This window comes from Gopherus evgoodei, chromosome 3, assembly GCF_007399415.2.
Source record: "Gopherus evgoodei ecotype Sinaloan lineage chromosome 3, rGopEvg1_v1.p, whole genome shotgun sequence".
Classification (NCBI taxonomy): Eukaryota; Metazoa; Chordata; order Testudines; family Testudinidae; genus Gopherus; species Gopherus evgoodei.
In genome coordinates this window covers 79,105,137-79,128,645 of record NC_044324.1, presented here as the reverse complement: position 1 = coordinate 79,128,645, position 23,509 = coordinate 79,105,137, and the positions used below count along the sequence as shown (strand labels likewise).

At 40.7% G+C, this 23,509-nt stretch overlaps 2 protein-coding genes across 7 annotated transcripts in view; both read left to right on the top strand.

Annotated features, from left to right (window-relative positions):
- The window catches only part of MDN1 (midasin AAA ATPase 1), a 173,557-nt gene extending 160,912 nt beyond the window's left edge, over positions 1 to 12,645 (top strand). Inside the window, 10 exon segments of the mRNA XM_030558327.1 lie at positions 535 to 711; positions 1,397 to 1,557; positions 3,066 to 3,155; positions 4,922 to 5,037; positions 5,722 to 5,896; positions 7,224 to 7,297; positions 7,404 to 7,518; positions 8,573 to 8,636; positions 9,827 to 9,969; positions 11,738 to 12,645. Of these exon segments, the coding sequence (XP_030414187.1) occupies positions 535 to 711; positions 1,397 to 1,557; positions 3,066 to 3,155; positions 4,922 to 5,037; positions 5,722 to 5,896; positions 7,224 to 7,297; positions 7,404 to 7,518; positions 8,573 to 8,636; positions 9,827 to 9,969; positions 11,738 to 11,926 (1,304 nt within the window). The 3' untranslated portion in view covers positions 11,927 to 12,645.
- Positions 12,646 to 15,543: 2,898 nt separating this feature from the next.
- Positions 15,544 to 23,509, top strand: part of LYRM2 (LYR motif containing 2) — a 55,064-nt gene continuing 47,098 nt past the window's right edge. For 4 of the 6 annotated variants that reach the window (XR_003999542.1, XR_003999540.1, XR_003999539.1 and 1 more), the window contains exons 1-3: positions 15,544 to 15,624; positions 18,706 to 18,846; positions 20,422 to 20,594. Coding sequence is in view for 1 of the 6 variants with exons in the window: in XM_030555946.1 (XP_030411806.1) it covers positions 15,580 to 15,624; positions 18,706 to 18,846; positions 20,422 to 20,502 (267 nt within the window). In the remaining 5 variants the exon portion in view is untranslated. Of the gene's footprint in view, positions 15,625 to 18,705; positions 18,847 to 20,421; positions 21,647 to 23,509 lie in introns of those variants that run through there. The other 2 variants (XR_003999541.1, XM_030555946.1) reach the window with 2 other exon arrangements.

The following is a 23,509-nucleotide window of genomic DNA, read 5'->3' as shown; positions in this document are numbered from 1 at the left end:
TGGGACTTTGGCACCTGCAGAAGTTTGAAACTTTTAAAAACTTTACCTTAAATCTCACTTTGTTTGCCTTGCAGTCTTAATGGTTCACACACCTGTGAAATATTCAGATTTAGCCAGCACGTGTTTTGTGTTTACTCCATATGAAATAAGTTGCTGGCTCTTTTAATGCATTGGGGTATTTTTTTTTTAATTTTGTTTTTTTTTTTGTGGGGAGGAGAGGTTGAGGGGTTTGAAAAAGCAAGAACTTAAAATCATCATCAGTTTAAGTAGATTAACACCGTTAGTTCCCTAGCATAGCACAGCTCATATTATGCAATGATTGAGACAATAGCTCAGACTGATTTTTTCACTCATTCAGCGGCTTCACAGATTTAAGTTTTACTTACGTAAAACCTTGAGAGAAAACAAAATAGAGGCTTCAGGTATCTGAAATATGATTTGTGTTTTTCTGTTAGAGTGCTGATATGGAAGAACCTCAGAGAGCAGAGGAGTTGTTCTTTTTCCTTTAATGTTTGTCCTGTTCCCTTTGTACAGATGTAGCTAGCAAGGAGCAGCAGAAACCTACTATGCCTCTTGGTGAAGAGAACGAAGAGGCGCTTTCTGAAGATGCAGCCATGGAGACAGAAATGCAGAACAATGAAGATCTCAGTGCTGTAGACACAGAGGAGCTGAAGTCAGAAGTAAAGAAGTCTAGTGCCACTAAAACCCTTGGTAAACTTTTCTTAAATAGCCCTCTCACTTCTCTTAAAGAAGTTCTATATAGATATTTCTGAAATGCCTGCTTTTAATGGGCTTTTCTGAAGCTGCGTCTGTAGTCCAAGTCAGCAACCAGCATTAACTATTAAATTGGTTGAGTGGCAGAGTACCTTGCTACTCCCTTTCAAGACAATGGTCTCCAATCTTTTTTCACTTCCATAAAGAAGGCAAATGGTTTCCATGCAGGTGGGCAGACTGTCAATTCTTTTCATTCTTAACTGGCTTATAGATGCATTCCAATCTATGACAGGACCACACAGGTGCATGTAAAAAACCCCAATTTTAACAAGACAATGGGGCTTGAGGGATGGGCTGAGTGGTCTCCTCAGATGCAGCAGCATAAAAGTGCCATTGAGAGAAGAAAATGGTTCGATGGGCTGAGTGGGAATGGAATAAAAAGAAGTGCACTGTCTCAGAGGAAACGGAGGAAGGACAATAGAACTGAGCTGCTGCTCAGCTGGCAGGAAGATGGGCTTGACTGTTGTCAGGCATAACTGCCCAAAACAGGAAAAGCTCCAAAGCACATTATAGACTTGGAAATTCTCTGCCCGGTGGAAGCCAAGATATAGTAGCCATAATTTAAGAACCTGTATATTTTAGTGGACAAGATGTTTAGTAACTCTGCCCTATGTAACTAAAGGGTCTGATGAAGTGGAGTTGGAAATCCAGGCTTTCAACTCTGAGGAGGTCAAAGACGCTACAGCAGACAAACCGCCAAAGGAGCCAGAGGAGGAACCAGAAAGAAATCAAGACTCTACTGTACATACGGCCCATGAATTTTTGATGGACACCACGGTCCTGGTACTGTACCAAAAGCATCCCACTGCTGTTTTACAAAAGGATATGAAATAGTGAGAGAGAGAGAGAGAGAGAAGCTATGTAATGAGTCTTACAGCTGAGAAGTGTTCATTTAGAATGTAAACTATTATTTCCCCCACTACTTGGTTACATCTGGGGTGTTCCCCAGTGGTTAAACACTCACGCAGAGGAGAAAAGGTGGGCAGGAGTGTGTGGCCTGCACTGATGGGTTGTGGGAGTTGTGCATAAGTGCCATTGGAATAGCCTTAGTGGTAGGGAAGATTTCGAGGAGAATTGTGGTATAGGTTGTGGTCGTGCAATTTATAATTAGCAATTCTCGTATGCTATGTGCAGGGCCAGTTTATGAAGGAGGAACCCGTTTCAGTGTGATATTGCCGAAACCCTTTCATCTTCATTTGTTGTCTTACTATATCACAATTTCAGTTATTTTGGAGATAGGAAGAAGTGTATTTTGAAGTTCCTGTACATACTGGTAGTGTCAAATGACCTGCCAGTAAGAATGAAACAACATGATGAGAAGTGCTACTGACTGCAATGATGCCACATTATTGTGGTCAGAATAGTCTAGCTCTTTCATGTACAGGTGAAATGAGGAAACATACAGGTAGGTCAAGTGATTAAAATAGACTAAAACAGGAAGCATCACTTACCTAAGCCCTGGGGAAAAGAGTTGAGGTCTCTCCTTGCTTTTAGCAAGGGAGAGGGAGCTGGGTCCTATACATACACATTCCCATTCCCTCCACACTTAACTTGCAGGAGATTACAAGAGAGATTTACAGTTCCTTGTGGGATCAGAAATTATCAGCACATTTCCAGTTCTCCAGTGATGTGCTGAATATTTTGTTTAAACAAAACTCAATAAAGAAAAATATATTTTAAACTTTCTAATATGAAAGTTTTAGGGATTATTTTAATTCCAACTATATAGCCCATATACTGTAGTCCTCTCTAAGGTTAGATGTCTGAGGTCCTGTTACTATCAGTGAAGACTGAAGAAATATAATTTAAGTTGTTATTTTAACAAAGCATGCATAAGCTATCAAACAGTGATATATTAGCCTGATAGGTGAGTTGCCATATTCTGTTAATACATTAAATAGAAAAAATTATTTGAGTCTACCACTAGCTGCTGAGTAAACTTTTTCTTTGGGAAATTTAAATAAATTGAAATAGACTGATTTTTCTTTTTACTGTCATTATTCAAATCGACGGCTTGACACAAGGCAACTTAAATTAATCATCTTGAAATTCAGTACTTCTAATACATATTCAAAACGTATGTAACAACCAATATTATGTTGTCTGTACAGAAGAACAAGAAGAGATAATAGCAATCATGGAAATTTAAAATGAAAGCTAAACTTGATTTTCTAGGTATCTTAGCCATTATTATAACCCTCTCTGGCACTTACTAATTTTTTTATGATGCTGTAAGGATTGGAAGTTACTGATATGTGGACTATCTCCATTTCTCTTACATGTACCTTTAGCACATAATTAAAGATCCTGAAGAGTTGAGACAGGAACTGGAAAAGCAACTGGAAGCTTGGCAAACTCAGCAATCTGAAAACCCAGATGAGGTTAGTGATTTTAACCTGCCATAGGAATCCTTAATATGCGTTCTTTCATATTGTAACCCTATTGAAGTCATGGATGAAGACTTACAGTCAGAATCTAATTTTCAGACAAAGCAATTTGAATCTCTCTCTGTCTTGGGTGGTTAGCTTGTCCTTTAAACTTCTTAACACAAACCTTAGAGCTGGGCAATGATTCAAATCATGTTTCCAAAGCATTATCTGCAGTTTAGAGAAAGCTGCTTTGAACTTGCTCTGGTAATGACCTCTAAAACTCATAGTGAGAAACTTTTCTGTCAAACATGTCAAGTCCTTACACATTGAATAGGTGATACCTGCAATTTACCAGGGTTACACACCACTTTACCTATACCAGTCTATAGACATTACTGCTGGAAGCTGCCTCCTTCATCTGTGGTGTTACAGTGTCTGCTTTTAGGTTGTCTGATGCCAGAACTTCTTCAACTTGGCTGCGATTACTGCAGCCATAAACTAAATTGTATTGAAAATTACTCTTGATTAAAATTGTCATTATGGAGACTCCTATTAATGGCAGTCACCCTGCTAAAAAGTGATGTCATTTTTCGCACGCAGTCTCAGAGACCGTGGGCCAGCAGCCATTTAGTTTAACTGTCAAAACATTACTGTTTATACAGTGGCAATCGTAGTGGAAATGTTAAAACCATTTGGTGTAGGCTTGGAGGCAAGAACGGCCATTGGGCATTAGAATACTCTGACATTTAAAGAGAGGTTTTTAAAATCTAATGCTAATAAAGTCTTTTCTTTACAGCTGAGTTGACTAAAATAAGAGGTATCTGTGCACCATTTTCTGCTGTCTTGTGATGTAAGGTCCCTGTCAGCAAAGGAAACTGCACAGGCAGATTCTCATGCCTAGGCAGATCCATTTGCAGGAGAGGTAGACAAATCTCTTCCTTAGTAATCAAAGAGAAGCTAGTATTCTATCCTTTAGACATTTTTCCATACACATTACAAGTTTAGTAAGATTAATTTTAAAGGAAATGACACTTTTCTGTTTAAGATTGTAAAAACTGCTCTTGAAAACAATGTATTTTGCAAATTCATAGTGAGAGATTAGATACTGCTTGGTTCTCTAGCTCAAACCAGTTCAGAGTAACATGTTTCAGTAACACTTTCCTTGATATGGTAGGAGTCATCGGAAAAAATAAATACATCTGCTGCCTCTTTCTAGATAGCAATGAGGCCTAATGGTATGGGCCTTTTTCCAGGAGATCTGTTTAAAATTTCCTTTCCTTCTTTCAGGTCAGTAGCAAGTCAGCTGCATGGAAAAGCCACTTAGCTCCATTCCATATAAATTATGTCTTTATCAAGTGTAATATATTGGTTATTTATCCATCCACCAGTACTACTTCTTACCTCTGCCAAGGACTTTTCCAACTCCCAGATAGACTTCTCCAGTAGTGCCAGTATACTGCAAAGCACCAGTTATATCTCCAGTTAACAGTATTATCAGCTGCTCAGCCTGCTGCATTGATTTGATTATTTTTTTAGTCTTTAAAATTTCAGCTGCACATAAGTACACTGTTCTGCCTTTAGAAGGCTTTCTCTTGAACATTCCACTGGAGCCCAGAAATGAGTCCTCCAACAAGCATTTCCCACTAACTTCACCTGAAGGACTTATTTTGTCCTATTAATGTTGTCCTCAACTTGTGCTCTCTCCTTCAAGCTTTTCACAGGTTTTCATTTGTCCGTAATGAATGTAATGAGTTTTGTCTCGTCTGGTACTGTTACAGGAAAAGACGGCAGCTGAGATGTGGCAGAGATATTTAGCACTGACCACTCCTCTTTCACAACAGCTTTCTGAGCAGCTGCGACTCATACTTGAACCCACTCAGGCAGCCAAGTTGAAGTAAGTCTTTTCTCTGTAAGGCTTTTAGGCTCTTAACCTCTCATTTTTTGGGCCATGCACCTTTACAGCCACAGCTTGTTGCATTTGGGCCTCAGCAGTATCTTCTAATATTTGTAGTAACTGTTTCCCATATGCATGCACATTCATTTTATTTTTTAATTAGTACTCTTAGGTGATCTGATGACTTGCAAATGTGATGTGGTAGTGAAGAATTATAAGACTTCACTATCTTGAGTCTGTAGCTTTTTGAGATTTTTTTTTTCTTTTATACAATGCTCAAACTGATTTCAATGGAAGCTCTAGCAAGTCAAAATGATGTTAGAAGTCAAAATCTTCTCCACATTGTTCATGTTTTAGCTCCAAGTGATTCTGAACAAGATTTAAGTCAAATAATCTTTTACCAACATTTTCAATACTGGGTACCAAAAGTCAGGCTCCTAATTCCATATTTAGGCACCTACATTAAAAATCTGTTTTCAAAAGTGCTGAGCAGCCAACTCCTAATGGACCTGAAAATCAGACCAATTTGTAGGGCCCTAAATATGGACATAAGAGCCTAATTTTAGACATCCAGTTCTGAAAAATCTTGGCCTGTGTTGCTGTGCATAATTACCAAATTATATAAACTATCATCAATAAAATGACTCTCCCCACTAATATTTTTGTTGGCTTCTTAACTATCAGAGGTGATTACAGAACAGGAAAAAGACTGAATATGCGCAAAGTGATTCCATATATTGCCAGTCAGTTCCGAAAGGATAAGATCTGGTTGCGAAGAACCAAACCCAGCAAACGTCAGTACCAGATTTGCTTGGCCATTGATGATTCATCTAGTATGATAGACAACCACTCAAAACAGGTAAGGCAAATAAAACCTTGGAAGGAACCTATTCCACAGAGTAATGATGAAGCAGTACAGTAGACAAGGTCTTTTTTATGATTGTATATCAGAAGAGTAGCTGATTTATTTCAAGAATTGTACTGCATGGAAGGTGCTGTTATTGAATAGACATTTTAATATGTCACACGTAAAATATGAAGATAGTTTAAGCAGTTTCTAATCCTTAGTCAAACTCTACTATTAAAATATTTTGAATTGCAGTACAGAATGCATATTTTGTGCTTCACTGGTAAATTAGTGACGTATTCATATATGTATAAAGTACAGAATTTGTAGTGAGTAAAAATGTGCACTCCCCTCAGTCTGATTATTGCAACATTTTTAATTTCTATTCATCAGCCTAAACTGTTAGTGTATAACATCCAATTTCAGGATTTCAGCTGACTGCAAATAGCACCAACATAATCTTTCTGTAATTTATGAATATCTCAAATCAGATTTTTTTGAATTTTTTGCTTGTGATATCGCTAGGTTTGTATTTGATATACACACACAAACAATTACATAAGGAAACAAATACTTAATGGGCAGTATTTAAATTTGATTTTACTAGATTATGAAAATGAATTTTGATATGTTTTTAATTCAGCACCAAAAGATTAAAAGAACTGGCAACACTTCGCCACAAAATGTGCTGTACCTCATCCAGTGTACTAAATGCCCCAATAATAGCTATGTAAGTGAAACCAGACAATCACTACGCTCGCAAATGAACTCATACATAAAACGATAAATGACAACACCATCATATCACCTATGGGCGAACACTTTTCTCAAAGCGATCACTCTGTATCTGACCTATCAGTCCTCAACCTCAAAGGGAAACTGCACAACACTTTCAAAAGATGAGCCTGGGATCTTAAATTCATAACTTCAGTAGACACTAAAAATTATGGTCTTAATAAAAACACTGTATTTATGGCTTATTTCAGCAATCTGTAACCCACTAACCCTTCTTTTTGTCCTATGAGTACAGGGATGTTAACTGGCCACTTCATCTCAAATGGTCTCTTGGAATATGTGCCAACTGCTTATGCTAAACTGTCTGTTCCACCTTCTATTTAGCTGTAACACTGAGTACCTTTCCCAGTCCTGTGGAAGAGCTCTGTGTACCTCCATAGCTTGAATCTCTCACCAACAGAAGTTGGTCCAATAAAAGATATGACCTTACCGATCTTGTATTTCTCCTCTCTTACATCCTGGGACTGACACGACTACAACAACCCTGTATACAGCAATACTTTTGAACATGTTGCTTAATCTTGATTAACTTCATTTTTCCTAGCTTGCATATGAATCCCTGGCAGTGATCGGAAATGCATTGTCTCTTCTAGAAGTGGGGCAGATTGCTGTATGTAGGTGAGAATATTTTAAGCATGGATTTATTTTAAGATTTTTAGAGCAAATTAGCAATATAGAATTCTTATTAAACATATTTTTAAAACACACACGTACTTTATTTCAGCTTTGGTGAGACAGTTCAACTTCTGCACCCATTCCATGAACCATTCAGTGACCAGTCAGGAACACGGATATTACGCCTCTGCAAATTTCAACAAAAGAAAACTCAGATAGCTCAGGTATGCAAAAGTACCTCTTGGACTGCAGGGTTGCAGAATTTTTGTTCCAGACAAGACATTAACTGTATCATGGCATTAGGCACTGTTTGTGATTACATAAAAACAAAATACATGAATGGCAATTCATGAATGGCATGGCTGTTCCACTAGAGAACAATTTAAGTAGATAAGAGATAGGAGAGCTTAGCATCTTGTTGCAATAGTTAATACTCAGCAGTATCGCTTTCATTTGTGCTCTTCTCCCCTGATAGTCCCCCAGCTCAGACTGTATTGTAACCTGCATTTTTGGTACATGTGTTAATCCTATATTTGGATTTACTAGCATAACTTCTGCACCAATGCAGAATCCCATTTAAGAGCATGGGGGAAGAGTCCTAATTAAGTCCAGCAGGAATTTATTTTAGTGCATCCCAATTTAGTCTAAGATTTTGTCACAGGTATTTTTAGTAGAAGTCACAGATGGGATGTGGCAATAAACAATAAATCACAGAAGCCCGAGTGGGCTGGAGCTGGAGCACCGCCACCCAGGGCTGACAGCTGGAGTCCTGCTGCTCAGGTTGAAATTGTGGAGGTCATGTGAAATCACAGAGTCCATGAACTCTCTGACCAACTCATAGCCTTAATCCCAATGGTGTATTAAGGCCAGAGGGAAGAAGAGAACTCCAGACGTGATTACTTGTTTATTTTAATTGACCAAGCACTGGGACTTGCTCTACAGAGGATCAATTTACCAAAATCATTCTTTTGCTTTTGGCTGGTTCGTGAAAAAGATCGTGTAATGGTACCTTTTGGACCTTGCCTGAGTTTTCTCCTTGGTTGGACTGTCTTTCAGTTCTGGCATCCCTAATATGCCCTTACTGCCATCAAGAACAGCAGCCGTTGATATGCACCCAGACAGCTCCTGCGATCTTCCACATTCAGTAGTGACTTCTATGAAATGTGGAAAAGTCTGATAAACTCTCTTTTAACCTGTTCATTTGTTTTAAAAATCTTTCCAGCATTAATGCATCTGCTTATAATTAGCTTGCTGTTCTCTTGTTTGTCTTCTCTGCAGTTTCTAGAATCATCAGCAAATATGTTTGCTGCAGCACAGCAGTTGTCTGAAAATATCAATCCAGGTAAGCACTTTTAAAATGCTAATTATGCTTGTTACCATGGGAATATAGCTCACTAAGGTCTTAATACAATATCTTAACTATGCTGTCATAGAGAAAAACTGTAAAGACTTGCAGCATTGAGATGACACTTTTCAGCACCATAGTCTTGAATGTTCAAATGGAATGTTTGGTTAAGAGGCTCTTTCAGCCATTCCATTTTTAAAAGCTGAAACCTTGCATAGCGTGTGCAGGACTAAGTAGCAAATTAAGCAAAACAAAGAAGATCCATTTGATAATCTTTCAAATAAAGCAAAAAAAAGATGTTTGAGACCATGTTTTGTGCTTCATTATCTCAAAAAAAATTTTTATAGGCATTCTGTATAGACTTTTTGGGTATTTAGCCAAAAAAAAAAAAAGTTGTGTTTAGAAGCAGTTTATTGCACTCAAATTGTAACATATTTTATACAAACACACTGATTTAGGGCGTGACCCACCTCCCTTTGAAATCATTGACCTTCAGAAAGGCTCCCATTGATTTTCAGTGGAAATTGGATAAACCCCTTAGCAGATATGTGCAGTAGTCAAGTCTGCAGAGCTAGTACCTAATCTTTGAATTCCTTGTGCACCCAAAATTCCTGTCTCACTGACGACCGTGGTGAGCAAGGAATGCAAAACCAGACCTTTATTCACTAGTTTAGTTTTCCTGCCTGTTATCATTAATTATGGAGATAATGGCCATTTAAAAATTGTCTAAGACTATGTCTACACTACAGACCTTACAGTGGCACAGCTGTACCCCTGCAGCTGCACTGCTGTGAGATCTCCTGTGTAGCCACTTGTGCTGGTGGGAAAGTGTTTCCTGACGACATAGCGCTGTCCACACTGGCACTTTTGTCGGTGAAACTTATGTCAGTGAGGGCGGTATTTTCTTCACATCCCGACTGACAAAAGTGCTAGTGTAGACAAAGCCTAATTCATGTCTCCAGGAGAGAAATTCTCTTTCCTGATCTGCTTGGGGTTGTAATCTAATTTTAAAAGTCAGAGAATAATAATTGACCACAACTTTGTTTTCTTGTGGAGGTTATTAGGGTTTTCCATTGTGCAGACATCAAAAATAAATTGTGATAAAATGCAGTGTTTTTGTTTTCAATTTAAATGAGTTGAAAGTTCTTATTTTTTGGCACTGAAAATATTGTTTTCCCTGTGCTTAGAAACCGCTCAGCTGCTCTTGATAGTATCTGATGGAAGAGGCCTTTTCCTAGAAGGCAAGGAACGAGTCACAGCAGCAGTTCAGGCTGCTCAAAATGCCAATATTTTTGTCATTTTTGTCGTATTAGACAATCCTAATTCCCGGGTGAGTGAGAGAATAATAAAACAGCATTCTAGTGCAGTGAATGGAAAGCTACACACAGTATTTTTAACTGTTGCCTTTGTAACTCCTTATAAAATTGGCTGGGAATTTATACCAAGATCCTTTCTTTTTTAGCTGTTGAACATTTGTAACTACAGCTGGGGTTATGCCTTTTGTAGGAGTCAACAAAGATATTTTCTTTAATATAAAATAATTCTTTGCTTCACTTTGCTGTTTACTATCCTTTACTGAAATAATTAAAATTTCATTCATGTGCAACATCTGTCAGTGCTCCCTCAACTTCTCTCTACTGTGACTCCTTATGTCATATTTGAAATTAGATTTTAAACTCTTTGGGCCTGGAATTGTCATCTTATTTGTACTGGGAGGCACCCAGCACAATACTATATGCTGTAAAGCAGGGGTCCCCATCTAAATGCGCCCGCGTCCTGGCCGGTGGTCGAGCATCCGCCGAAATGCCGCTGAATTTCTGCGGCATTTTGGCGGCAACGCCTCTCGATGACGCTGCTTGCCGCCAATAAGCGACGTCATCGAGAAGTGTCGCCGCAGAAATTCGGCAGCATTTCGGCGGATGCTCGACCGCCACCACGGTCCTTCGTCTAGCGACCGCCAGACAAAAAGGTTGGGGACCACTGCTGTAAAGTATTTTCTGTCGACTGTGCTGTTGAATTGCCTAAATCTACCATAAATTGGTTTATAGAAAAAATCTGCTGTAGTTCACTAGTAGATACTTAGTGAAAATGTATTTGTATTCTGATCGTACGCAAGGGCCCTGATTAGAATCAGGTCCCGTTGTTCTGGGTGCTGTACACAAATATAGTAACATACTATTGCATCATGAACAGTGTGCCCCAACTATTCACAAAGGTTCTGTCTGACAGAAAAGCGCCCCGTTTTCAACCCACAAAAGCCTACACAAGGACTCTTCCTTGTCCTGGGCTAGTCTGTCACTTCCTGGCAGAGAAGGTGTTGGGAGCACCTCTTGTTAAATAACTCCAACCAATTCACTGTTGACTGACCCTAAAAAAGTAATTCCAGGGTGTTTCTAACTCCATAGATAAAATTGTGAGCATGATTTGTGCCTCAAGAAGTGGGCAGGAGAGGGGAGAACTGGGACTTTCCAATACAGTTGGTGCTCACGTACTTTACAAGAAATTATTTCCTTAATTTGCACTTCTTGCATCCCCAGTGATGGATGCACTAAAGACTCTGAGATGATTTATTATTATTTAGGGACTGTCATCATAAATTTTGGCTAGAACAGAAATAACTACTAGATTTCTAAATTAAAAAGTTGAAAGCAAAAGGAATTTGAAAGAGCTGATTTATTCCCCCTCAATTGTGACTTTCTACCCAAAGAGCTTTACAGTTTTAAAAGTCAGATGAAAGACATGTTCAGGGAATGACACAACATAAAAGCAAATTGATTCAGGTGGTGGTAGGTTCATGTCATGTTAGTCTCTTCTCTTTCCTTAGCATTTATTTATATGTTTGTTTAATACTACAAAAGCTTAAAGTTTAGTCTACTTCATTCTGTAATTCTATGCTCAGTACAGTTTTAGGACTATAATCATATTTTTTTACCTCCCAGCTTGTCATACCTGTCCCTGTTTGACTTCCTTGAGGGGGTTGCATTTAGGGTTTTATTTTAAAATATTTTTGCCTTTAATTGCCCAATGTTGGGGAAATGTGTTTGAAAAATTGGATAAATGGTACCTACAGTCCAGTCATCCCTTCATCTCTTTTACAGGATTCCATCTTGGACATTAAAGTACCTGTATTTAAAGAGCCCGGAGAAATGCCTGAAATACGATCCTACATGGAAGAGTTCCCATTCCCATTCTACATAATCCTCAGAGATGTGAATGCCCTCCCAGAGACTCTCAGTGATGCGCTGCGACAGTGGTTTGAACTGGTGACTGCCTCGGAGAGTCTATAGAATTTACAAAGCAAGTAAACCTCTGATTGCTGCTAAATTACTTAAGTGTAACTGCATTTCATCAGTGATTTTATGAGATCTCTCTATCCAGGATTTACGTGCAGGAACTGCCTTCTGATATTCAGACCGCCTAGAAAAGAAATGCTTTAGGTGTGCTCTCTCCTATTTGCTAGTGCAGGAGACTATGCAATGGTGAAAGACTGTACTCACTTATTTGCCTATCCCTATAACAATGCAAACCTTCTGCCACCACTGTTGTAATTTATTATTTTTAAACTTTATTTGGAATGTTCTGATCATTGAAGGGGGGAAGTAGTTTTGTTTCTGGGAAGGAACTTCTTGTATTGGAAGAACTTGAACAGTCTTGGAACTGATTTAGCTGAACCCGTGGTGGTGGTACATGTGGGTGGAGAAAGGATGGGTTTACACAACCAAAATATAAGTACTTGAATACTTAAAACTGTGTTTTGTGGTTAAACACATCCTATTTAATATATGTTGCTGGTTGTTGGATAATGCCTGCAGGGTGTTTTTATGAAACATGCCATGATATGATCTTCCCTGTATTATCACTTTACACTGTGAAGTTTGCCCCTCTGTCCAAGGCAGACATTAAAGACACATTTAGTCAGGTGTCTTAAAGATTGTACATGACTTTTTTCATTGCAAAAGCTATGCATCTTATTGTCTGTACTAATAAAAAGATGTACCTCTGTTTGTAATTATGGTGTCCATTTTTTGTCATTTGATGAAGCAAAAATAGCTATGCCACAGAAATAGTACTTGGTGCACATATAATGCTTTACATTTTCAGAACATCATACAAACAGTCCTCAAATCATAGAAGTTCCTAGCTTGCATAACTTCACAGGTTTCACTTTTTCTGGACTGTGAGGGGTTGCCAGATATGTGAGTTTTTATTGATGGCCTCATCATCCTAAACATTCTAGCAGATTTAAGCTACTTGACTAACGCAAATCTGCTGGGAAGCTAGTTTAACTGGCCCCATCAGGATTTTTCATGCATAAGTGGAAACTCTGAATACTGAAGTGCTGGCTCTTCTTCACAGCCAGGTGTAGCTGGGAGGGTGTGATGATTTGGGGAATCTGAGTACAAGTTAGGAATTCTGGTTGATTTTATGAAATTGTATTATTGAATGCCTCAGTTAATATGCAGTCAGCCATATGTTATCAGGGCCTGTAGGAATAGTTATGAAATTAAAGTTAGCTTAAGTTTAAGAAAATAATATATTTGTTTTATGGTTTGTGGCTAATAAAAGATGGTCACGAGAATAATTAGTGGTATTATTTTTACTTGTAGTGTGGGAATGATGTATGGTTCAAAAAGTAACTAATAAAATAAAAAGCTGCTGTAAGAAGATAAACTGTCTTAAGAGAAACAAGCACAAACCTTCCGACTGTTCTGCTGGTAAGCAAGGAGTGGGGAAGAGAGAAGAAAGGAAGACCTTGCTGGAAGGAAAGTAGCAAGAATAAACTTCTTCAAACTGGGTTTTTGCTAAAGCTAGCAAGTTTAACTGAAGGGTATAAAGAGAGCCATAAAACTGAAGGCTATCAGATCCTACTTGATCATGCCAGGATGAGAGAGTTTTCACTCGGTCTGGCCTATATGTAAGTACACTGATCACACGTTTATGGATACTTTATTACTGTATTGGGTGTTTTTAGGCTTAGGAATGTTTAGGGAAATTGATTAAAATACCAGTTAGCCTTTGGGCTTAATAAAATAATTTATATTAAATTAAATTAGAGTCTAGTGGTCTCCTATTTTAATAATTTAAATTAATTCCAGCAGGGCTGGTGTCACATCCCTACCTGACCAGAGATACTGGAGAGTCATCATACAGCTCCCATTCAAATAGGAGCATCTCAGAGCAATGGGAGGGCCACCTCCCAGATTAAACCAATTTTCTCCATCTTCTATGCAGGGGACAGGATTTGAAGCAATGAAAATTCTCCAGAAAGGGGGAAACAGAGAAAGTAGGAGTTAGTGCTAGCTATTAAAACCACAGAGATGGAGAGGAATGAAGGGGCATGCTTTTGTAGCAGAGAGGACCTTTTTGTACTACAGGACCAGCTAACATCAAAAGAAGCTGGCTGTAGAGAAGAGACAGTCAATTCATAGAAGCAGCTACATGCAGGAGAGGGGATTCTGTACATCCTAAAGAATTCTGACCAAACACCAAAAATCCTTGAGTGGGGAGGAAAATCAGGCAGGGAAGAGCACATAGGCATTTCATTGTTTTGTCTAGATATGTGTGTCTCTTGTGCTATGGTGAAGGTATTGTGTCAAACTCAGAAACCTTTACTAAGCCTGTTTGTTATGTGCTTGAAATCTCACCTGTCCCTGAAGAGGTAAACTAAACCAGAGAATGCCTGCAAGGTTGGAGCTTTGAGAAAGAGTATGCTTAAACTACTGGGGTCTTTAGACAGCTCTTGGCGGGGGGGGTTCACATTTAGCTTGGGGACTGGGGCCAGCTCAATTTCAGGTCCCAACTCTGAAAGGGTAACAGAATCTGTGCCTACAAAATGTGCTAAAGAGGCCAAAGAGACGCTGCTTGTGCCTGGAGCTTATTTAGACCAAGGAGAGCTAAACCGTGTTGTGGGATTCAAATGCATCAGCTTTGTGTGCATCTAGTGGGGGGGAGCTTTAATAGGTCTGTGGTGGTGTAGTTAAGGGGGAAAAGGGCATGGTTGGAGCTTTGCTGCATTGCTGCAATTCCCAGCTATCTGATCAGACTCTTGGGGTTGAGGACAGCCAGGCCTAATTTAAAGCAGCCTGAGGACTGTGGGGGAGGATCTGAGAGACATACAGAGGATGATGGAAGCCTAAGTAGAGGAGGAAAGTCCTTGTTGGGATTCCCTCTAGGATCAGGTTCCATGATGCTTCCCAAGAACTGAGTTGGACTCCAGCCTTTATCACTGAGATCTCTTTATTTGGCATACAGCAGTGCTATAATGAGTTGATTACACTCAAATGCAGGTGGGATGGATGCAGGGTACATCATAGCTCCAAAATTGCATGCAACTCTTTCCCTTTATATACATTACACATCTCATTGCATTTACTATACATTGCATTACAGATTTTCAGAGTGGCTTGGTTAGTTTGCATTTACATTCCTAATTCATCTTGTTCACAGGAACTAGTGCCCTGGGTGCTCTGCCTTTTAGCTTGGCTGGCTCAGACAGCGTCTTTCTAATCTACTGACCTCTTGATTTATTAAGTTAATGCACACATCCTGTTTGCAGCCGGCTGAGTCATTTACCTCCCTAATCCCATCTTCCAAGCAGAGGAGCCTCCCCTATGTGTTAGTTTCAAATATCAGGCCCAGCCGCCCTCCCACCTTGGCAGGTGCCAGCCATGGGGGGCATTAGAACAGCCTGTGCGGGTGCGCGTGGGGCGGCTCTGGGTCCCTACGAGCACAAACTCGGAGCCGCTGCGCTGGGGCAGGCGGCTGGCGGGAGGAACCCGCAGTTTCCCGCCCACGCCGAGGCTGCCGCGCTCCGGGGCCAGGCCTCAAATCCCCCCGGCTGAGCCCGAGCCCCGCAGGGAGCCCGCCCCGGCTCTACCCGCCGCTCTCCGCGCGAGCCCAGGCGGCAGCGGCGGCGCGCACGCAGGGCCTGGTCGGTGTCATGGCCGCGTCCCGGCTGCCTCCAGCAGCGCTGACGCTGAAGCAGGTACCGGCCGGGGGGTCCCGTGTCGCCGCCGGTCAGAGCCCTCCCGCCCGGGGACCGCAGTGCGGGCTGGGGGGGCCGGGCGATGGCGCCCTGCCTGGCCCAGAGCTCGCCGCGGGGCCGCTGCCCGGTTCCCGTGTGCGGGGATCCCGGGGCTCAGTGGCTGCGGCCGGAGGCGGGGGAGATGCTGCCCTGTTACCTGACCCCTGGGTCAGAGCCCCACGGCCCGGCCGGGTGGCTGGCCCGAGCCCCGGGGGGGTCAGAGCGGAGCGGTGGGGGCAGTCTGCCGCGCCAGAGACTCTGCGAGCCGCTTGGGGGCACCTGGGTGAGCGGCTTGGGCCAATGTTCAGTCGGGCTAAGCACCAACTCCAGCTGGACATCAGTGACCTCCCTGCTGTTCCGTCCTAGACCCATGCAGAGCCTGCTGCCCTCCACTGAAACAGCTCTTGCCAAAGGCTTGTCTCCACTCTAGCCTATGTCAGCAAAACTTATGTCCTCAGAGGTGTGAAAAAAAAACACCCCCAAGAAACATAAATTACACCAACATACGCACTCGTGTGCACAGCGTTATGTTGGCAGGAGAGCATCTACCACCAGCATAGCTGCTCTTGCTCATGGAGGTGGTTTTACTATACCGCCAGGAGACTTCTCTGTACCTGTAGACATGGCCAAAGTCTCTAATGCCCCCTCCTTGGACAGAGCTCAGAAACAGTGCTTCGTCCCCTCCTCCACCTCACAACAGTTTTTGACACTGTCAACTGTGCTCTTCCTCTGGAAATCTGACCTGGCTTGGCTTTCATGACTGAGTCCTGTCCTGATTCTTTCATCTCTCTAATTGCTCCTTCAGCATGTTGTTTGACAAATCCTTTTAATCCCCCCCACGCACAATTTTCTGTTTGGGTTTCACAGAGCTTCCCTCCTCCTTTGTCTTCTCCCATTCAGCTATAATTTCTATGCCAACAACTCTGATATCTACATCTTCACTCCAGACCCATCTGTTTCTGTCCAAACTAAAATCTCAGACTCTTTCTCTGACATCTCATGGACATCCAGTTGGCAGCTTAAACTCAGTGTGGTCAAAACAGAGCTCGTAATCTCTCATCCCCCTACCCCCTTTCCTTGTTTCTCAAGCACTGTGTATTCCACCACTGTTCCTTGTCAGAACCTGAGTGTGATCTTTGCATCTGCCTTCTTTCTGGAGTCTCACATTCAAGCTGTGTCTAAATCTTCCAAATTATTTTTGCAGAATATCTTTTAACATACAACTTTTCCTAAGCATCCACACAGTTAAAACTTGTAATCCAATCACTGCAACGTCCTCTTCTCTGGCCTTGAGAAAGGCAACCTTGCCCTGCCTGTATCCATTCAGAATGCTGCTGCAAGGATCATTTTCCTAGCATATCATTTTGACCATGCCCCCTCCCACTTCTCCATTTTCAGTCCCCACATTACCTATTAACTCTCATAGGCTATAGCGAGGTTGACTTCTGCTTCCAGTCAGTGATGCCAACCTTAATCATCCACTTGTTAAATTCTCAAAGAAGCTTCTTTGTGCTTTCTCCCATGCTGCCTCATGCATGGGAGGAGCGCTCCATAAGCATTCACAATTGCACCTCTCTTTTGCTGTAATGCTTACAAAAAACTTGACAATAGTCATGCAGCTGGTTGCTGAGACCAGTCATACTGACCATTATTGTCTTAATTTTTTGAGCTCCCCCTTCTGTCTGTATCTGTTCGTTGTCGCTTGTCTTGTATTTAGAGCTTGTGTATGTGCAACTGTTATACTGGTATAGTTAAAGTAATATAACCCTCCTGTGGACACTGTAATACTGATATAAAGGAGCTTATACTGGTATACCTATTCCGCATGTGATGGGGAATAAGATGTACCAGTGTAATGTACTTTTATACTGGTAAAACTGCATCCACACTAGTGTTGTACCAGTATAACTAGGCTTGGCAGAATTTGATTTTTTTTTTAAATAATTTTGATGGATAATGTCGATGTTAATTTTTAAGCACTTTTTTTAAATTTTAGGCTATTTCATTTTTCACAGTTGTGGGTAATGATGAGTGCTTCAGACAATCATTTAAAGACATTAGACATTGATATTCAAAAAGTTAACACTTTATAATCTTTAAAACATAAATTGTCAAAATATAAAAAGTAAATATCTTTAAATCAACCTCTGATAAATTTTCAAGCAGACTGTCCGTACATTTTGATTATCAATGAAAATATTTTGTATTGACTTGTGCATGTATAGTGAAATTGACATTTATCAATACAAATCTGATCCTCCCAAGCCTAAATACAGTGATGTCAGTAAAAACAAATCACACCTCTAACTGAAATAGTTATATTGGTGCAAAAGCTGTATGTAAACCAGGCCATAGACTGTAAGATGTGTGGGGTAGGGACCATCTTTCTGTTGTATTTATAAAGGGCACAATGGCGCCCTGGTGTATGACTAGGCACTTTGCAATATAGCTAATCATGGGAGTTTCTAGTCCTTTTTATAGATTTCCCTCTATTCCAGCAATTCTCAAACTGTAGGTTGGGACCCCAGAGTGGGTCAGGACCCCATTTTAATGGGGTTATCAGGATGACTTAGACTTCCTTGGACCCAGGGCCAAAGCCAAAGCCCCTGGGCTTCAGCCCTGAGCGGCAGGGTTCAGGTTACAGGCCCCCTGCCTGGGACTGAAGCCCTGGGATTTCGGCTTTGGCCCCCCTTCCCAGGGTGGTGGAGCTCGGGCAGATTCAAACTTCAGTACTCCCTCCTGGGGTTGTGTAGTAATTTTTGTTGTCAGAAAGGGGTCCCAGTGCAATGACGCTTGAGAACCCTGCTCTATTCCAATAGCCCAGCTCAGATTAGATCATTCAAATTTAAAATTTACTCTGTTTTTCTTCTAAATTTTAAGCTTATTACAGACTAAACTTGCACAGCAGGTACTTTCTCTTGATTCATTTAATTTCCAGATGGTATTTGGCTTAAAACTCTATAAAGGTTTTTCAAAAATCTTTCTTTGACTGGAGACCACTGTTGCAGCAGAAAGAACAGGCATTTCCCCTCTTCTTTGCAGTTCTTGAGAAGGCAGCAGGTCCTTCAGTTATACAGAAGAATTCTGCAGGCTATTCGTCAGGTACCTACTGAAACTGATCGGCAATATCTAAAGGAGTGGGCAAGGGAAGAATTCAAAAGAAATAAAGATGCAACAGATGAGGTGAGGAATCAGAGGCAGCAGTCTTATAACAATGCCTTTTATACACTTGGCAGCACTCTTAGTGCTACAGATTATGGTTTGTCATATGCTTTGTGTTTTTTTAAGAACTGCACCAAGCCTTCTATAACACCTGTTTTTGGAATCTATTTTGTTGTTTTTTCTAAAACAGGTAATGTTTATACAAAGCTATACAATACATTGGGGAAGGTTCAGAGAAGAACCATGAGAATGATTAAAAGATTAGAAAACAGTGATAGACTCAGTCTATTTAGCTTAACAAAGAGAAGGTTAGGGTGACTTGATTACAGTCTATAAGTATATACACAGGAAACAAATATTTAATAATGGGCTCTTCAACCTAGCAAAGAAAGTTATAACACAATCTAATGGCTGAAAGTTCAAGCTAGACAAATTCAGACTGGAACTGAAGTGTAAATTTTTGACAGGGAGGGTAATTAACTATTGGAATAATTTATGAAGGATCATCGTGGATTCTCCCATCACCAACAGTTTTTAAATCAAGATTGAATTTTTTTTCTAAAAGATATGCTCTAGGAATTATTTGGGGGAAGTTTTATGGCCTGTGTTGTACAGGAGGTCGGACTAGATGATCACAATGGTCCCTTCTGGCCTAGGAATCTTTGAAAACTATCAATACTATCCCTTTCTTGCTTGTGAATAATTTTTTTTCTGATTCCTTAAATTGAGTAAATTGGAATTAAAAAACAAAACAAAAACTGCTTGCTTGAAATAAGAATCAGACAAAGCTATTAATTTTACAATTTTGTATTGAATAGTGGAGAGCAATAATAAGTTTACTAATGCTGGGCCTGCCTTTTGATGATATCTGTTGGGGTTATATTTAAATTAATATTTATTAATTTAGACTGAACAAAACAAATTTGACTTGATATCTGTATAGGAAGCGGCAATGGGTGGGGAAACCTTCACCTTTTCTCAAACATTTCTATGCCTCTGCTTGCCAGCTGTGTACCTTTCCTAATCAGTATTAAGGAATTACTGGCTGGAATTATTTAAACTAAGTGATATAAAGAATTCCAGAAGAATGTCCACACCATTTATCTCTTAAAAATCCCTCTCTACAATGCACATCTGTGGTTCTTACCTTTATCCACAGAAACATTGGAAAGTACATGGATGTATAAAGAAAACACTAATTTAGTTAGATTTTGAATCAAATAAACTTTTCCACTGACTTTTAAGCCACAGGAATAACCCCCAATGGCACAATTATGAACTTATGGAAAAATGACTGGCAAATTAATATAGTCAGTGTTGTAGCCGTGTTGGTCCCAGGATGTTAGAGAGAGAAGGTGAGTGAGGTAATGTCTTTTATTGGACCAATTTCTGTTGGTGAAAGACAGTTGCTTCACCTATCACAATGATGAACATATTGTGTAGTCTTCATTGTTTTAGAGACTGAATGCTTTATTGTGTGCCATTGACTCAGACAAAGAAATGGAGTGAAAAATGCATCAACTCTGGCAAAAGGTGTATACTGTAGTGTGTTATAATATAGGTGTTCAGCCCAACAGATTCCATTTCATTTTACAGGATGCAATTAGGATGATGATTACTCAGGGCAACATGCAGCTTCGGGAGCTTGAGAGAATACTTCAGCTGGCAAACTCCTAGTCTTAATTCTGAGAGCCAATGGACTTTCATCCACTGTGGGAAGTACAGTACTTTCTCCAGGATGCAGCACCTCATCTTATGCTAAAATACCGGTAATGTTTCAAGGTGGAATACAGTACAATACCATTATTTCCTTTCTCTTCTTGAGTCTGTTACCCTGAATATTTGGCAATCATAGACAAATTAGTTGTGCCATATTTGTTCAAATAACCAAAAGTGTGACATAATACTTGCTGAGAGAGAAGCAGGAAGTACTGAATAACAGCAGCAGTGCGAAAGAAAAACAAAAATCTGATTTGAATGTATTTTCTGTTTGTTTGTTTTCTACATTAGTTCTAAATGTTACCATCTTATTGGAGTCGTCTCTAGAGTTCCAAAGTCCCAAACTCTTGAACTTTCAGTTTCATAATAAACGTGTCAAAATACTAAGAAAATTCCTCATATGTAGGTGATAACTTGATCCTGTTTATTATTTGAGGTAGTGTCTTTAACCATGATTATGACCGAATAAACCTTAACGGTGTGAGAGAATATAACCTAGGATATGGTTATTGCCAAATTAAGAAATACCTCTTATGATTATACTGACAAGTGTTCACATGTTACATAAAAAGAACAAACAGAAAAGGTATATTAATGTTGTGGCCCTTCCTTTCCTTCCTCATGTTGTATTTCCCACATGAATGGCAACATATTTTGTTTATTTCAATTTCAAAAGTAAGGGAGGTTGAGTTTCTCTGAATGTAAATAGCTATGTACCCGAACAGCAGATGTACACAGCTGCCAGCTAGTATGTCTTGGTTCATTTCTAACAAGCAGCAGACCAAGTTTCTTCAAAGCTGTACCTGCAGACTTGGTTGAAAGACTTCACAAGGCTGGTTAGCCAACCACTGATGAGCTGTTAAAAAGAAATTTCTCCTGTAGTTAGGCTATATTCCAGAATTGTTGTCTATAGGGTTTCTTGAGCCTCTCTCTGAAGCATCTGGTTCTGGCTATTACCAAAGACAGGACACTGGATTAGATAGCTCTCTGATTTGTGTCGAAAGAGGTTGCTCTTGTGGATTTTTTAAAGCAAGGGTGGGCAAACTTTTTGGCCTGAGGGTCATATTGGGGTTGTGCAACTGTATGGAGGGCCAGGTAGGGAAGGCTGTGCCTCCCCAAACAGCCTGACTCCTGCCCTCTATCCTCCCCCTCCCACTTTGCACCTCCTGACTGTCCCCCTCAGAACTCCCAACCCATCCAAACCCCCCTGCTCCTTGTCCGCTGACTGCCCCCTCCAGGGACCCCACCCCATCCAACCCCCCTGCTCTGTCTTCCCTGACCCTTATGCATACCCCTGCCCCCTGACAGCCCCCACCCCCAGACTCCCTCCCCCATCCAACCGCCCTCTGCTTTCTGTCCCGACTGCCCTCCTGCCCCCATCCACATCCAAGCCCCCTGGGACTCCCACTCCCAATTCTCCCATTCCGCATCCCCACTGCCCCCACAGAACCTCTGCCCCATCCAGCTGCCCCCCTAGGACTCCCCACCCCCTTATCAGCAGCAGGAGCTCGCAACCACAACATGCGGCCAGAGCCAGCTATACTGCCCCGTGGGAGCGTGGCTGCGGGGGAGGGGCCGGGGACTAGGCTCCCCAGCCTAGAGCTCAGAGGCTGGGCAGGACGGTCCCATGGACCGGATGTGGCCTGTGGGCCGTAGTTTGCCCACATCTGTTTTAAAAGGACACTGACAATGATTTTAAATTTTAATTAGTAGGTCCTGATTTTTTCTTCATTTCTTTAAAACACAAACAATCTGCTTCCTTGATGATTAGAAGGGCCTTTTCGAGCAGAGCCCATCAAAGGCCACATTTCCCCTCCCCCTCTCTATCTGCACACTACAGCAGGATTACAGTTTCTTGCAGATCATGCTGACCAATATTGTCTAATTGTTTCCTTGTCTTTTTCTGTCTGTATCACCTATTGTTTTTGCATTGTACATAACACTGTAGGCTCTTTGGGGCTGGGATTGTCCTTGTTAAGGCCATGGGGTCCCAGTCTGTAAGTGGTGCTTCTAGGAGCTACCACCAAAACAAAAAATAAACATACACCATGCACTCTCAACACTATAGTGAGTGAGTAAGATAAGATTTTTTTTCTTCATTTTAACTTGTCTTCTTCAGTTACAGTAACCTTAAGGATTGAGGAAGTGTGATTTTTTTTTTCAAGTTCGTGTCCCTTTACTTTCTGCCAACTAGTTCAGCTTGTCATTAGTACTCTGTCCCTTTTACAGTTTGGAGCTCAGGATTTAAAATGTACTAGAACCCTTCTATTATAATACTAAATTAATTGTGCTTTACATAAATTTATGCTGGCCTACTCCTATAGTAACAATTATCACACAAACCTTTAAACCATTAATTAAGTTAACCAAAAAAGGAAAATCAGTTAAAACATTTTGTTTTGAAAACTTCCCTTTTCTATCTAGAGAAAAACTTTGCTTGATAGTCTTAGGGTTATAGTAGAAGCCTTTGCTGGAAAAGTCAGATTTAGCTGGCAACTTCTGAGGCGTTGTGGGTGAAGTCCAACCAACACACTTAAAAAGAGCCATGAAGATTATAAATTGCAGCTTCAGTTTGCTCCTTGCTTGCACTTTAGCTGCTAGAAAATCATTGGCATAGCCCAAAAATTTATTAGCCATTCTGGTACTTAGTAATCTCAATCAATCTTGTTTTTAGCTTGCCTCTTTGGTCACAGTTTTACAGCAGTATTGCAAGAGTAGATTTCTCCTTGCTGGCTAAGCTGGTCTCTTAGGAGATAAAAGGCAAAAAAGAGGTAGAAGAAATAAGGAGGCACTGACTCAAGAGGAAGGAAGTAATATTAGGAACATCAGGTTCATATCCCAGCTGTTGCTCAGAATTTACCTGACCCTCTGAAAGTGATGTCATCTGGCTCCCTCTACTTGTCCGATCAGATCAGGACATCATTCAGATTTAGGAAAATGATGTGGCAGTCCCAACAGGTGATGA